This window comes from Lutra lutra, chromosome 4 (genome assembly GCF_902655055.1).
Source record: "Lutra lutra chromosome 4, mLutLut1.2, whole genome shotgun sequence".
NCBI classification, from domain to species: Eukaryota; Metazoa; Chordata; class Mammalia; order Carnivora; family Mustelidae; genus Lutra; species Lutra lutra.
Genome location: NC_062281.1, coordinates 90825664 through 90837557, shown reverse-complemented (window position 1 = coordinate 90837557; position 11894 = coordinate 90825664). Strand labels below are relative to the sequence as shown.

Sequence of the window (11894 nt, the reverse complement as noted above, 5' to 3'; positions counted from 1 at the left end):
GGGGGCAGCCCTGGCCTCTCACTGGTAGGGGAGCTCCTGGGGTAGCTGTCCTGTCCCCCACCCTGGACTCTTTAGTTCCCTATTTTCCCAACCCCAATTCAGCAGGCTGTACTGCTCCACAGTAGGCAGCATGAAGACAGGGAACCGAGGCATAAAATAAGGTCTCAACATCTCTCTCTTTTTTTTAAGATTCTATTTATTTGAGAGAGAGAGAGAGCACAAGTGGGCAGGAGGGTCAGAGGGAGAAGCAGGCTCCCCACTGAGCAAGGAGCCCCACATGGGGCTCTATCCCAGGACCCAGGAGATCATGACCTGAGCCAAAGGCAGGTGCTTAACTGACTGAGCCACCAGGTGCCCCAGGTCTCAACATCTCTTACTCGATGAATCTCAGAATCCATTTCTCTGGAAATCATAAGAACGCTTTCCTCTTCTCAGCCTTGTTCTCCTCAGTCCTCTTAGGAGACCTCAGGGTGAATTTGGGAGGAGTGGCCACCAGAGGAGGAGCAGCTGGGACTGAGTCATGGCAGGAAATAGGAGGGAGGGAGTTATCCCCAGATAGCCATATAAAAGGAGAAGGAACCAGCCCTGAGGTTCACAACAGCCGGAGAAGCAGGCTCCCAGCAGCCCAGCCCTTCAAACCCAGATCTGCCTAGGACGACCCACCTGCTGGGTGCCACCGACAAGTCTTTGCCCCAGGATGGGGACCATGTCCAGAGCAGCCTTGGTCTTGGCCTGTCTGGCTGTTACTTCTGTAGCCTCTGAGGGAGGTGAGTTGGGGTTGGAGCCAGCGTTTGGGAAGAGGCCCTGACCAGTGTGGGCCCGGGGCTGGGGGCCAGCCATCCTCTACATGGCTCATTGCCAGTAGGGTGATTGCATACTTGGCCTTGCATTTCTGAGCCGATCCAAGCGGGGGCTGGGCACTGGAGCTTTTAAACTGGGAGGGGGAGCAGGTGCACAGGAGAGGGGTTCCTAGAGATTGCTGCCAGGAGACAGGAAATTGGGAGTCAAATGGACAACTCTTCAGAGGATGGGTGGGTTCCCAGAATGAGGGGTTCCTGCCTCAGGAAAATATATATATGGGGCCTATCCAGCAGGGGAGAGAGAAAGAATGGGGCCTCCAGGCTGGTCAAAACTGAATTACTGGGCACCTGGGTGGCTCAGTGGGTTAAGCCGCTGCCTTCGGCTCGGGTCATGATCTCGGGGTCCTGGGATTGAGTCCCGCATCAGGTTCTCTACTCAGCAGGGAGCCTGCTTTCCTCTCTCTCTCTGCCTGCCTCTGCCTGCTTGTGATCTCTGCCTGTCAAATAAATAAATAAAGTCTTAAAAAAAAAAAAACTGAATTGCTGACCCAAAGAGCCTTGACCAACTCCTCTCCCGGTTAGGAGGAGTTGAGAGGATGTCCATCCACAGGGGACCAGGCCCAGTGACTCTATCTAGCACATACACATCTGCTGGATGCTGGACAAAACGCTACCAAGGGAAACAACTGTTGAGATCTGGTCTCCCTAAGGCCTATGTCATTGTCCCGCCTAGGTGCTCGTCTTCTGTGATTGCAGATCAGCTCCAGGCGAAACTTTTCCCTATGGCTGTGGGGCGATTTGCCTCAGGAATCCTAAATCATCCCAGTCCCTGGGTCCTAAATTGAGACCTAAGCTGAGGAGGATCTGGGACCAGCTAAAGGGGAGGCACTTAAAGTTTGAGGTGGGTTTCTCAGAAGGCCCGCAGATATTTAAATGGCCTAGAGTTGGTGAGCAGTTGAAGCCCCAACAGTTCAATGTCCAGACTTGCTCCTCTGGAAACTAGAGAGGCATCCTGGCTGAGAGACTGAAACGAAGAGCCCAGAAGCCCTGAGGGAGAGACACTGACAGGAGATTAGGGCCTCCACCATCTCACTCCCCAGTGCTCCCAGTCCCATCTGTCACATTCCCTTCAGGCCTGGACTCAAGTCCCAAGGCTTTGAGCCTGGTAGAGGTGAGGCTGACAGAATAGCATGGCTTTCTCAGAACCCAACTGGCACACCTAGGTGGGTTTAGACTGGGAGGTGGGTATTCATTAGGGAACGGGACAGGAGCAATACAGAGGGGCTTCTGGCATCTTGCTCATCTTGCCTATGCTCTTGACATCTACTGCCCCCACATCCTATGCTTGGGAACAAGAATGGACTCCTCAAGCCACCTCTGACTCACCTTTCATCTGCCAGGCTCCAAGTCTCCAGGGCAGAGGGAGGTGGGCCCAGAGCCCCTCACCTACCACATTCAAGAAGGTAAGAGTTTGGGGGAGCAGCAAGAAATGGGGGGCTAGGAGAAACTGTCAGCTCTGACCATCTCCCCTCTTAACCTCTAGTTGGCTATGCAGCACCCCCTTCCCCACCCCAGACCCAAGCCCTCCGCATGGACCACCCTGACACCCATCAGCATGGCTCTGACTTTGAGGGACAGGGTGAAGGTAAGTCCACCATGCACCCTTCTGTTGCCCCTCCAGGTTTCTAGTCTGGCTTTATTTACTTCCCATTCCTCACATAGGATGGAGTGGGAAGGCCCTGGCCATTTCTTGCCCTGGCTGGGAGCACGGGTGGTCTGCTCACATACCCCCCTCCCTTCTGTAGTGCAGCCCCCTCGCTCTCTGGAAGCCATCCCTGTCCAAGAGGAGGAGTTGCCTCCTCCCCAACTCCCTGTGGAAAACAAAGGTGAGCAATCGCCCATTTCCTCACCACCAGCCCACTACAATCTTGCTGACGTCAGTCTGATCTTTGCTTCTTTGTGCCCTCACTCCTGTCTTGTAGTAGACCCCCATTTCCCTCAGGAAGCCATCCCCCTCCAAGAGGAGCTGCCCCCTCCCCAGGACCCTGTTGAGCAGAAGGAAAGTAAGTGACTCCCTCTCCTCATCACCCTCCTGCCTGATGAGCGTGGGCTTTGGGGCTCTGCCACTCGCTAGCTATGTAACTTTGGGTGAGTTGTGCCTCTAAGCCTTAGTTTCCTCATCTATAAAAATGGGGAAATAAGACCTGTTTTATAAAGTTATGAGATTAAATGGCATAAAAGTAGCATTTATTTTCACTTGCTTCTGTACTGACTTCCTCTTTATGAGTGGCATTTGGCCAGGTCCCCCTCTTCTAGCCTATCCCATGGTTTCTGCTTACACATCTCCTTCTATCCCAGTAGAACCATCTTTCCTACATCAGGAGGAAATGACCTTCCCATCTAAGCAGAGAGAGGGTGAGTGACAGCTCTGGTCTGTCCATTCCTCTGCTTTAGTGCTCAGGACCCTGGGGAGGGAGGCAGGGAGCCTGAGCCGTGGGAAGGAGCACAGGGAACAGGCCTGGTTTGTGGGGCTATAAAGGGGAATCCTTTCATGCCCCGGTTTTCTTTCCTTTCCATCAGTCATTCTGAAGGCAAAAACCACAAGTTCATTTCTATCCCCTATCCTCCCAACCTTTTCTCCTTAACCCCAAGTTCTTTCAGTCCTCTCAGCTCATCCAGACTTTCTGTGTCCCTCCACTCATTCCCCTTTACACTCTGTTTTCTCCATTCTAGAAAAGCCAGCTCCTTTCATGGATCGTAGCCCCCCTGAGCCTGAGTCTTGGAATCCAGCCCTGCACTGCCAGCAGGGCCGATCCCGAGGGGGCTGGGGCCACCGGCTGGATGGCTTCCCCCCTGGGCGGCCTTCTCCAGACAATTTGGACCAGATCTGCCTTCCTAATCGTCAGCATGTGGTGTATGGCCCTTGGAACCTGCCACAGTCTGGCTTCTCCCACCTTACACGCCAGGGTGAGACCCTCAATTTGCTGGAGACTGGATATTCCCGCTGCTGCCGCTGTCACAGCCATACAAACCGCTTGGACTGTGCAAAACTCGTGGTAAGCTTTGGGCTCTTGATGCCAGGGGTGTCCTTTAACCTCCAGGCAGTATGTGTATGTTTGAAGAACTTCTAGGCCTGGGTATGTTGTAGGAAACTCAGGACCTTTTTCTTGGCCCTACCTTGTGCCTCCGCAGTGTGCTGGGAGGGCAGAAGACAGCCTCTGCTTCTTTCTTATCTACCTGCCCAGGGTCCTTTTTTGGAGCCTGGGAGGAAGACAGGAATGTGGACAATGGGCTGCTGGGCTGATCCATCCCTCTTGCTCTAGTGGGAGGACGCAATGACCCGATTCTGTGAGGCCGAGTTCTCGGTCAAGACCCGACCCCACTGGTGCTGCAAACAGCAGGGGGAGGCTCGATTCTCCTGCTTCCAGGAGGAAGCTCCCCGGCCACACTACCAGCTCCGGGCCTGCCCCAGCCACCAGCCTGGTATCTCCTCGGGCCCTGAGCTGCCTTTCCCCCCTGGGGTACCCACACTGGACAATGTCAAGAACATCTGCCACCTAAGACGCTTCCGTTCTGTGCCACGCAACCTCCCAGCTACTGACCCCATCCAAAGACAGCTGCAGGCATTGACCCGGCTAGAGGGGGAGTTCCAGCGCTGCTGCCGGCAGGGGAACAACCACACCTGTACATGGAAGGCCGTAAGTGGGCGTCCCGGTCCCAAGAGCCTGTCTGCCCGCCCGCCCATCTCCGACCTCTGGTCCTGCTGATCCGTTCATCCATGCACCTCCCCAGTGTGAGCACGTCTGCCCGTTCATCTGCTTGCAAGTGTCCATCCATCCATTGTATTCATCATTTGCATCTGTTCATCTTGAGCCTTCATCCTGCACTTCTGGCCTGGTCTACCCATGATCCCACACATGCACCCATGTGCCATCCATCCTTGCAGCTCTGGCCTTATCTGACCCCTTCGTCTACTCCAGCCTATGTCCTGTGGCCAGCTCCAAGCCTCATTTGTGCTTCCGTCCTTCCACCTTCCCAGCATTATACGTCCATACTTGTCAGTCCTTGTCCTCTGGTTCCTTACCCTTCCCTGTTGGCACCTGTGGCCGGGTCCCTCATCTCATAACATAGGGCAGTAAGGGAAGCAGAGGGTCAGAAGAGAAGGGGCCAAGTGTCCAGGCTTCTGACTTCCCTCTCTCTGGCCCACAGTGGGAGGATGCCCTTGATGGATACTGTGATCAGGAACAGTCTGTCAAGACCCACCACCACTCGTGTTGCCACTACCCTCCTAGCCCTGCCCGTGATGAGTGCTTTGCCCGTCGGGCTCCCTACCCCAACTATGACCGGGACATCTTGACCCTAGACCTCAGCCGAGTTACCCCCAACCTCATGGGCCATCTCTGCGGAAATGGAAGAGTTCTCAGCAAGCAGTGAGTCTTGCAAGTTCTTCCTCAACTCTCTTCCCTTCCCCAAAACCTCCCTCCTGGGGTACCCTGTGGGGCACTATTGATAAGAACAAAACCATGGTCTCTGAGCACCATTTTGAAGCCTAGGGATGCCTAAAGACCCTGACCCTCTCCCCTTTCCCACCAACATAGTAAACAAATTCCTGGGCTGATCCGGAACATGACTGCCCACTGCTGTGACCTGCCGTTTCCAGAGCAGGCCTGCTGTGCTGAGGAGGAGGTAAGTGGGGGCAGCAGAAGGTCATAGTCTCCCAAGAAAGGCAGGGGAGAGGGGAGAGAGAGCTAGAACTGCTGGCTATCCCTTCTCTTTAGTACCTCAGACCTGCCCACAGAAATAAAGAGGATGAGTGGGGAAGATCTTTTTTCTTGATTCCCAAAGTCTTCATTCCTTACCTGATCTGCTCCCCACTTCTGAGTTCTTATTATGTCTTTTCTGGTCCTCAGGCTTCAGGCATTTCCATATGGGCACATGTCTGTTACAAAAAATCTAACTGTGGAAGCCAGGCTTGAACTTTCTCTGGGCCCCAGTAGGGGACCTAGGGAGACAGCAGTAGAAGCGGAGGGAAGGGGACTTTGAACAACCAAGTATCGATGCTTGACCTTAAACCCTCCTCTCCCCATCATCTCTGCTTTACTTTTCTCCTTCAGAAGTTGGCCTTCATTGAGGATCTGTGTGGTCCCCGACATAATTTCTGGCGAGACTCTGCCCTCTGCTGTAACCTGAATCCTGGAGATGAACAGACCAACTGCTTCAACACTTACTATCTGAGGAATGTGGCTCTAGTGGCTGGAGACAGTGGGGATGACAAGGGCCAGGGCAAGCAGGGCCAACTCGGAGAAGAAGTATCAGCCCCACCCCAGAGCCCAAGGAAAAGTGAGTCACCCCAGAGCCTTGGAGGATCAGATTGGGGGAACCCCACCCTCCTTGAGCACTCATTACAGTAAACACCTCTTGGATTTGGCATCCTCATTGTCTTTAGCATCTCACATACAAATACACCCTCCTAAGCCTGCTTTGATTTTCTTCAGGAACTGGCCTCTGAGGCCCACTGCCCTGCCCCTTGTGACTCAGCAGAACTATTCCACAGGCTATGATGGTACCATAACTAAATGTCTTAACTTCATTATTTGTCATCTTGAATTTATTCATATATTTGAAAAGGAGTGTCACCTTGTTAGCTAGCTATCATTGAAAGGCAAAAAATTATATATATATATATGGTATATATATACCATATATATATATGGTTTCATGTCTTTGGTAAGCCCCAAAATACCACAGCCCAGCCTAATATTTTAATTTTAATTTAGTTTTACTTTTTGGGGGGAGGGGTGGGAGAGAAAGAATCTTAAGCAGGCTCTGCTCTGAAGACAGAGCCTGATGTGGGGCTGTATCTCACAACCCTAAGATCATGACCTTAGCTGAAAAAAGAGCCCCACACTTAACTGACTGAGCCACCCAGGCACTCCCTACCCTGACATTTTTAAATTTTCACTTTTGATCCTTGGAGTCCACACCTTGATTCCTAACTATCCATTTACTGAACACTTACAGTGTGCTATATGCTAGACCAGGGGATACACATCCAGAAAGCATGCACCCCTTCTGTCAAGCTGCTCATATCCCAGGAGCATAGCAGGTGTGATAAGTGGTGTTGCATTGCATGGGGCTGCCAGATTGCCAATATTCTCCCGGTGCCAGATAAGGCGGTCGGAAGTGGGAGTAGGTTTGAGGGCAATATGAGTACACTGGGAAAGCCTCTATGGGGTTGAGGTAAGAGCTCCTCCAGGAGAAACAGAAGGTGCAACGGGTGGGTACAACCCAGGCAGGATGGTTCTGGCAGAGAAACACAAAGGCTGAGAGGGCCTAAGGCTGTGGTGGTCTCCTTTGGAGATGTAGCTGGAATGGTAAGCAGGAGGTCACTACGAATGCCTCATCCACAAGGGCTTAATAAAGTGGATTCTGGTGCCTCTTCCCACGAAGACACTGGCAGCCTCAAGCAGAGGTGGTGTTCAGATTTGCGTTTTCCAACCTGCCTGTCTGTAGACGGACAAGCAGGAACCTGGAAGTCCAGTTTGGAGAGTATCGCGCCCATGCCTGAGGGGAGGGGGTTGGACCAGAGGGTGCCAAGACCCTTCAGCCCTTAGAGGCTGCCCAAGAAACCGGAGCCGAAAGAATCGAAATGAAGACTCGTGAGGACAAGTCCTCTGTGATTCTGTCGCCAGGACAAGTCTCCAAAAAGCGGGACTTCCCTGGCCCCAGCTACCGCGGAGGAGGATGAGGCACGGACTACCGTCCTGACCCACTAGAAACAAGCTGAAATCCGGCAGCTCCCAAAAGACACCTAACACTTCCCTCTCCCAGGTCTATTATTTTCTTATGCATCCTCCGCAGGATGGCTGTTTCTAACCACGCTGCGTCTTAGCCGCTCCTTTGACTGTCTATCAGCACGGGGTTCAAAGCGCGCAAGAAAGACGCGTGGGTACCGCCCCTATGCCGGCCACCGCGGCCTAGCGCTGGGGGTCACATGCTCCGAAAGCATTATTGCGCCTGCGGGGGCGTCGGTCTCGCGATCCTCCGGCGGCCGCTGGGACCCGGGGACGAGGCAGGGAGAGGCCCACTCTTTCCCTCACCGCTCACGTGTGCCTGCCACGGAGCCCGGGGCTGGACTTGAGCAGGCGGGGAGAAGGCGGAGCAGTGACTCAAGGAAGGGCGGGCGGATACGCCGCAGGGACATCTCTACAGGGCTCTGTCCCTTCAGGAGCTTCCCGGAGATGCTTTACGGCTACATTTGCAACGCGCAGCGCCTCCAAGTGCTGGTGGGGCAGTCAGAAAGGTAGGACCGCCCTCCCAGCCGCTAGAAGGTTACGGTCTGAGGAGTGGACCAGGAGGGGCCCGGGACAGCGATAGTCAGCCGCGATAATGAAAGACGCTCAGGTGCTATATACGTGGTAAGCATCGTGAGGTGAGAGTTAAAAGAAGTCATTCTCTCTAGGAATCAGGGTAGTTGGCCGTGTATTGAGGAGTGCTGTTATGTACCAGGAAAAGAGGGGTGTTAACATTTACGGCAGTTAGTTGTACAGATAAAAATATTAAGATATAATTTATTAAGCTCGGGCGCAGGGGATAAAGGAGTCAGAGCCCCCTAAGTACTTGGAGGGACCCGGGAAGCTTCAGGAAGGAATCGGAGCTTGAGTAGGATTTTGCAAGAACGAAAAGGGAGAGTGTACAAAATACTGGATATATGCAGAGTTCCCCTAAAATAAACAGAGTGTTTTGTGTTAGGCAGAGTATTCTTAGGTAATGAGTCTAAGTATTCTGGCCATAAAGAAGACTAAAGCACCGACCCCAAAGATTTTTATATCTGTGGAGACTTGTATGTCTAATGATAGATATATTCTTGGGATTCTGTGGGAGCCACCTAGCCTAGCTTTCAGGGAAGTCTTTGTGGAGGAGGCAATAAGTTTCAAAAAGTGTGGTTGGTATATTTGAAGTGCTAATAAGTAGTAAAAATGGTGTGGGTGAGTAACTAGGCGTGAGGTGGTAAATTTAGGCTTAGTCATGCTTTCTGGCAGATCTTGAAGGACTATGGAAGTCGCGCAACCTGGGTATAAGCATCTGTAAAAGATTGTTAATAAAATTAATGATGTATTATAAGTTGGCTAATTGAATTTAAATTTGAAAAAAAGATTGTAAATGAAAAGTGACGTTACAGACTTTTAAATTTTATTTTAAATAGGCTCCACACCCAGCTTAGAGCCCAGTGCAAGGGTTGAACTCACAACCCTGAGATCAAGATCTGAGCTGAGATGGAGAGTTGGCTGGTCAACTAAATGAGCCACGCAGGTGCCCCAGTGAACAGACTTTAAAAAAAAACTAAATTAGTTGGATAAATAGGTAGACATGACTAGATATGCCAGAGAAAGAATAGAGATGGGGACCAGTTCAGAGGTTGAAATTGTAGTTCTTCGATAGCAATAAAATTTTGAGATCCAGAACTTTAATGGTACAGGGGATGAAGACGGAGAGGATATCTTTTAAAGATATTTAAGAGGGGCACCAGGGTAGCTCAGTTGCTTAAGTGACTGCCTTTGGCTTAGGTTATGATCCCCCAGGGTCCTGGGATGAAGTCCCGCATCCAGCTTCTTGCTCAGCAGGGAGCCTGATTCTCCCTCTCTTTCTGCCTGCTACTCCACCTGCTTGTTCTCTCTCTCTTTCTCTCTGTCAAATAAATAAATAAAATCTTAAAAAAAAAAAAAGATATTTAAGAGATAGGACTGACAGACACTGCTTGCTGCCGGAGATATCTTAAAATGACTCCCAAACTTGAGGATTGGGTACCTGTAAGGTAGAATGTACAGAAGGAGGAACAGGTTTTACAGGAGGATGATAACGAGTTCAGTTTTGGAGTCTAAAGTAATCAGTGTCTTAGTGAAAACACCTTCAGGGGGCGCCTGGGTGGCCCAGTGGGTTGAGCCTCTGCCTTCGGCTCCGGTCATGATCTCAGGCTCCTGGGATTGAGCCCTTCATTGGGCTCTCTGCTCAGCAGGGACTTACTTCCCTACCCCTGCCTGCCTTTCTGCCTGCTTGTGATCTCTGTCTGTCAAATAAATATATAAAATCTTAAAAAAAATTTTTTTTAAAAGCACCTTCAGAAGGAAGATGTTAAAACCACATTCTAGGGGTGCCTGGGAGGCTCAGTCGGTTAAGCATCTGCCTTCAGCTCAGGTCATGATATCAGCGTCCTAGGATCAAGCCCCGTATTGGGCTCTCTGCTCAGCAGAGAGCCTGCTTCTCCCTTTGCCCCTCCCCCTGCTGGTGCTTTCTCCCTCTCTGTCAAATAAATAAATAAAATCTTAAAAACAAAACAAAACACATTCTAGGGGTACCTGGGTGGCTCAGCCAGTTGGGCATCTAACTTTGACTCGGGCCATGATTTCAGGTCCTGGGATCAAGCCCCAGTGTTAGGCTTCCTGCTCAGCGGGGAGTTTGCTTGTCCCTCTCAATCTCCCTTTGCCCTCCACCCCTCTCTCCTTCTCCCCGACTTGAGCTCGCTCGCTCTCTCTCAAATAAACAAATAAAATCTTAAAAAAAAAAAAAAAAAAAAAAAGAGCCACATTCTAGGGGCACCTGGCTGGCTCAGTTGGAAGAGCATGTGACTCTTGATCTCAGGGTTGTGAGTTCAAGCCCTATGTTAGGTGTAGAGATTATTTAAAAATAAACTTTTTTTAAAAAGCCCAATTCTAGGGAATTGAGTATGAATGGGAGGTGAGGAAGAGGAGGCCGCATGTGCAGCTTGCTCTTTAAATGTACTTCTGTTCAGGGGATGCCTGGGTGGCTCAGTTGGTTAAGCAGCTGCCTTCCACTCAGGTCATGATCCCAGGGTCCTGGGATTGAGTCCCACATCGGGCTCCTTGCTCAGCAGGGAGCCTGCTTCTCTCTCTGCCTCTGCCTGCCTCTCTGCATGTGTTTGCTCACTCTCTCTCCCTCTGTCTCTGACAAATAAATAAATAAAATCTTTAAAAATAAATAAATAAAAAATAAATGTACTTTGTTCTATAGACCAGTAGCTTACTAGATATGACACTTGGAAATCTCTTAGGTACAACAGATTTCAGCTTAGAACTCCTCTGGGTATGTGGAAAGATATGAGAAAGAAGTTAGAACAGTGAGTGAGTTGTAGAACTTAGGCAGTAGGTATATGGATGTTCACTACAATCTGATTTGAAATTTTTCATAAAATACTAAGAAAAATAAGTGATTATCTCTACCCTCCAACTGTTCCTGCCCCAGTGGGCCCCAGTTGTTTAGGCAAGAGATCTGGGAATATCATTCTTCAATTTCCTCCTTCCTTCTATTCCAGTCAGTCACCAAATCTACTAAATACCTCTTAAATCCATCAACAGTGGAGTTGTCCCTTACACCACGGTTAGGTTCTGAAGACAGTACTTAAGACAAAAGTTACATAGTCAACATAACCTTTGAAAATCCGGTAAACCGGGCGCCTGGGTGGCTCAGTGGGTTAAGCCGCTGCCTTCGGCTCAGGTCATGATCTCAGGGTCCTGGGATCCAGTCCCGCATCGGGCTCTTTGCTCAGCAGGGAGCCTGCTTCCCTCTCTCCCTCTCCGCCTGCCTCTTTGTCTACTTGTGATCTCTCTCTGTCAAATAAATAAATAAAATCTTTAAAAAAAAAAAAAAAGAAAATCCGGTAAACCACTCAGAAAATACAGTGGCCGTAGTCTTGTGTTCATAACTCTGTACCTAAAATGTATATACAAGTTTATATGGTAGGGTACAGTATGTCATAGGATATACAGTATAACATTAAGATTCTTTTTTTAAGATTTTGTTTATTTATTTGACAGAGATCACAGTAGGCAGAGAGGCAGGCAGAGAGAGAGGAAGAGAAGCAGGCTCCCTGCTGAGCAGAGAGCCCCGATGGGGTGGCCCACTGAGCCACCCAGGTGCCCCGATATTTTTAACTTCATAAAAAAATGGGGAGATAGTGCTACATACAGTTAAACAGAGTTGTGAAATGAACACAAGGCCCAAGGACATTGTATTCCTCACCTCTCCAGTGCCTTCACTAAGCTTCCACCAACTGTCACGATTATTTTTCCTTAAAGA

At 50.4% G+C, this 11894-nt stretch overlaps 1 protein-coding gene across 1 annotated transcript; it reads left to right on the top strand.

Moving 5' to 3' along the window:
* Positions 1 to 575: 575 nt before the first annotated feature.
* ECM1 (extracellular matrix protein 1) lies at positions 576 to 6390 on the top strand. Its single transcript, XM_047728682.1, is given in 11 exon segments — positions 576 to 767; positions 2201 to 2263; positions 2344 to 2445; positions 2606 to 2686; positions 2783 to 2863; positions 3534 to 3856; positions 4124 to 4498; positions 5010 to 5230; positions 5399 to 5486; positions 5915 to 6101; positions 6104 to 6390. Coding segments are annotated over 11 exon segments (1632 nt in total). The 5' UTR covers positions 576 to 697; the 3' UTR covers positions 6145 to 6390.
* Positions 6391 to 11894: the final 5504 nt, after the last annotated feature.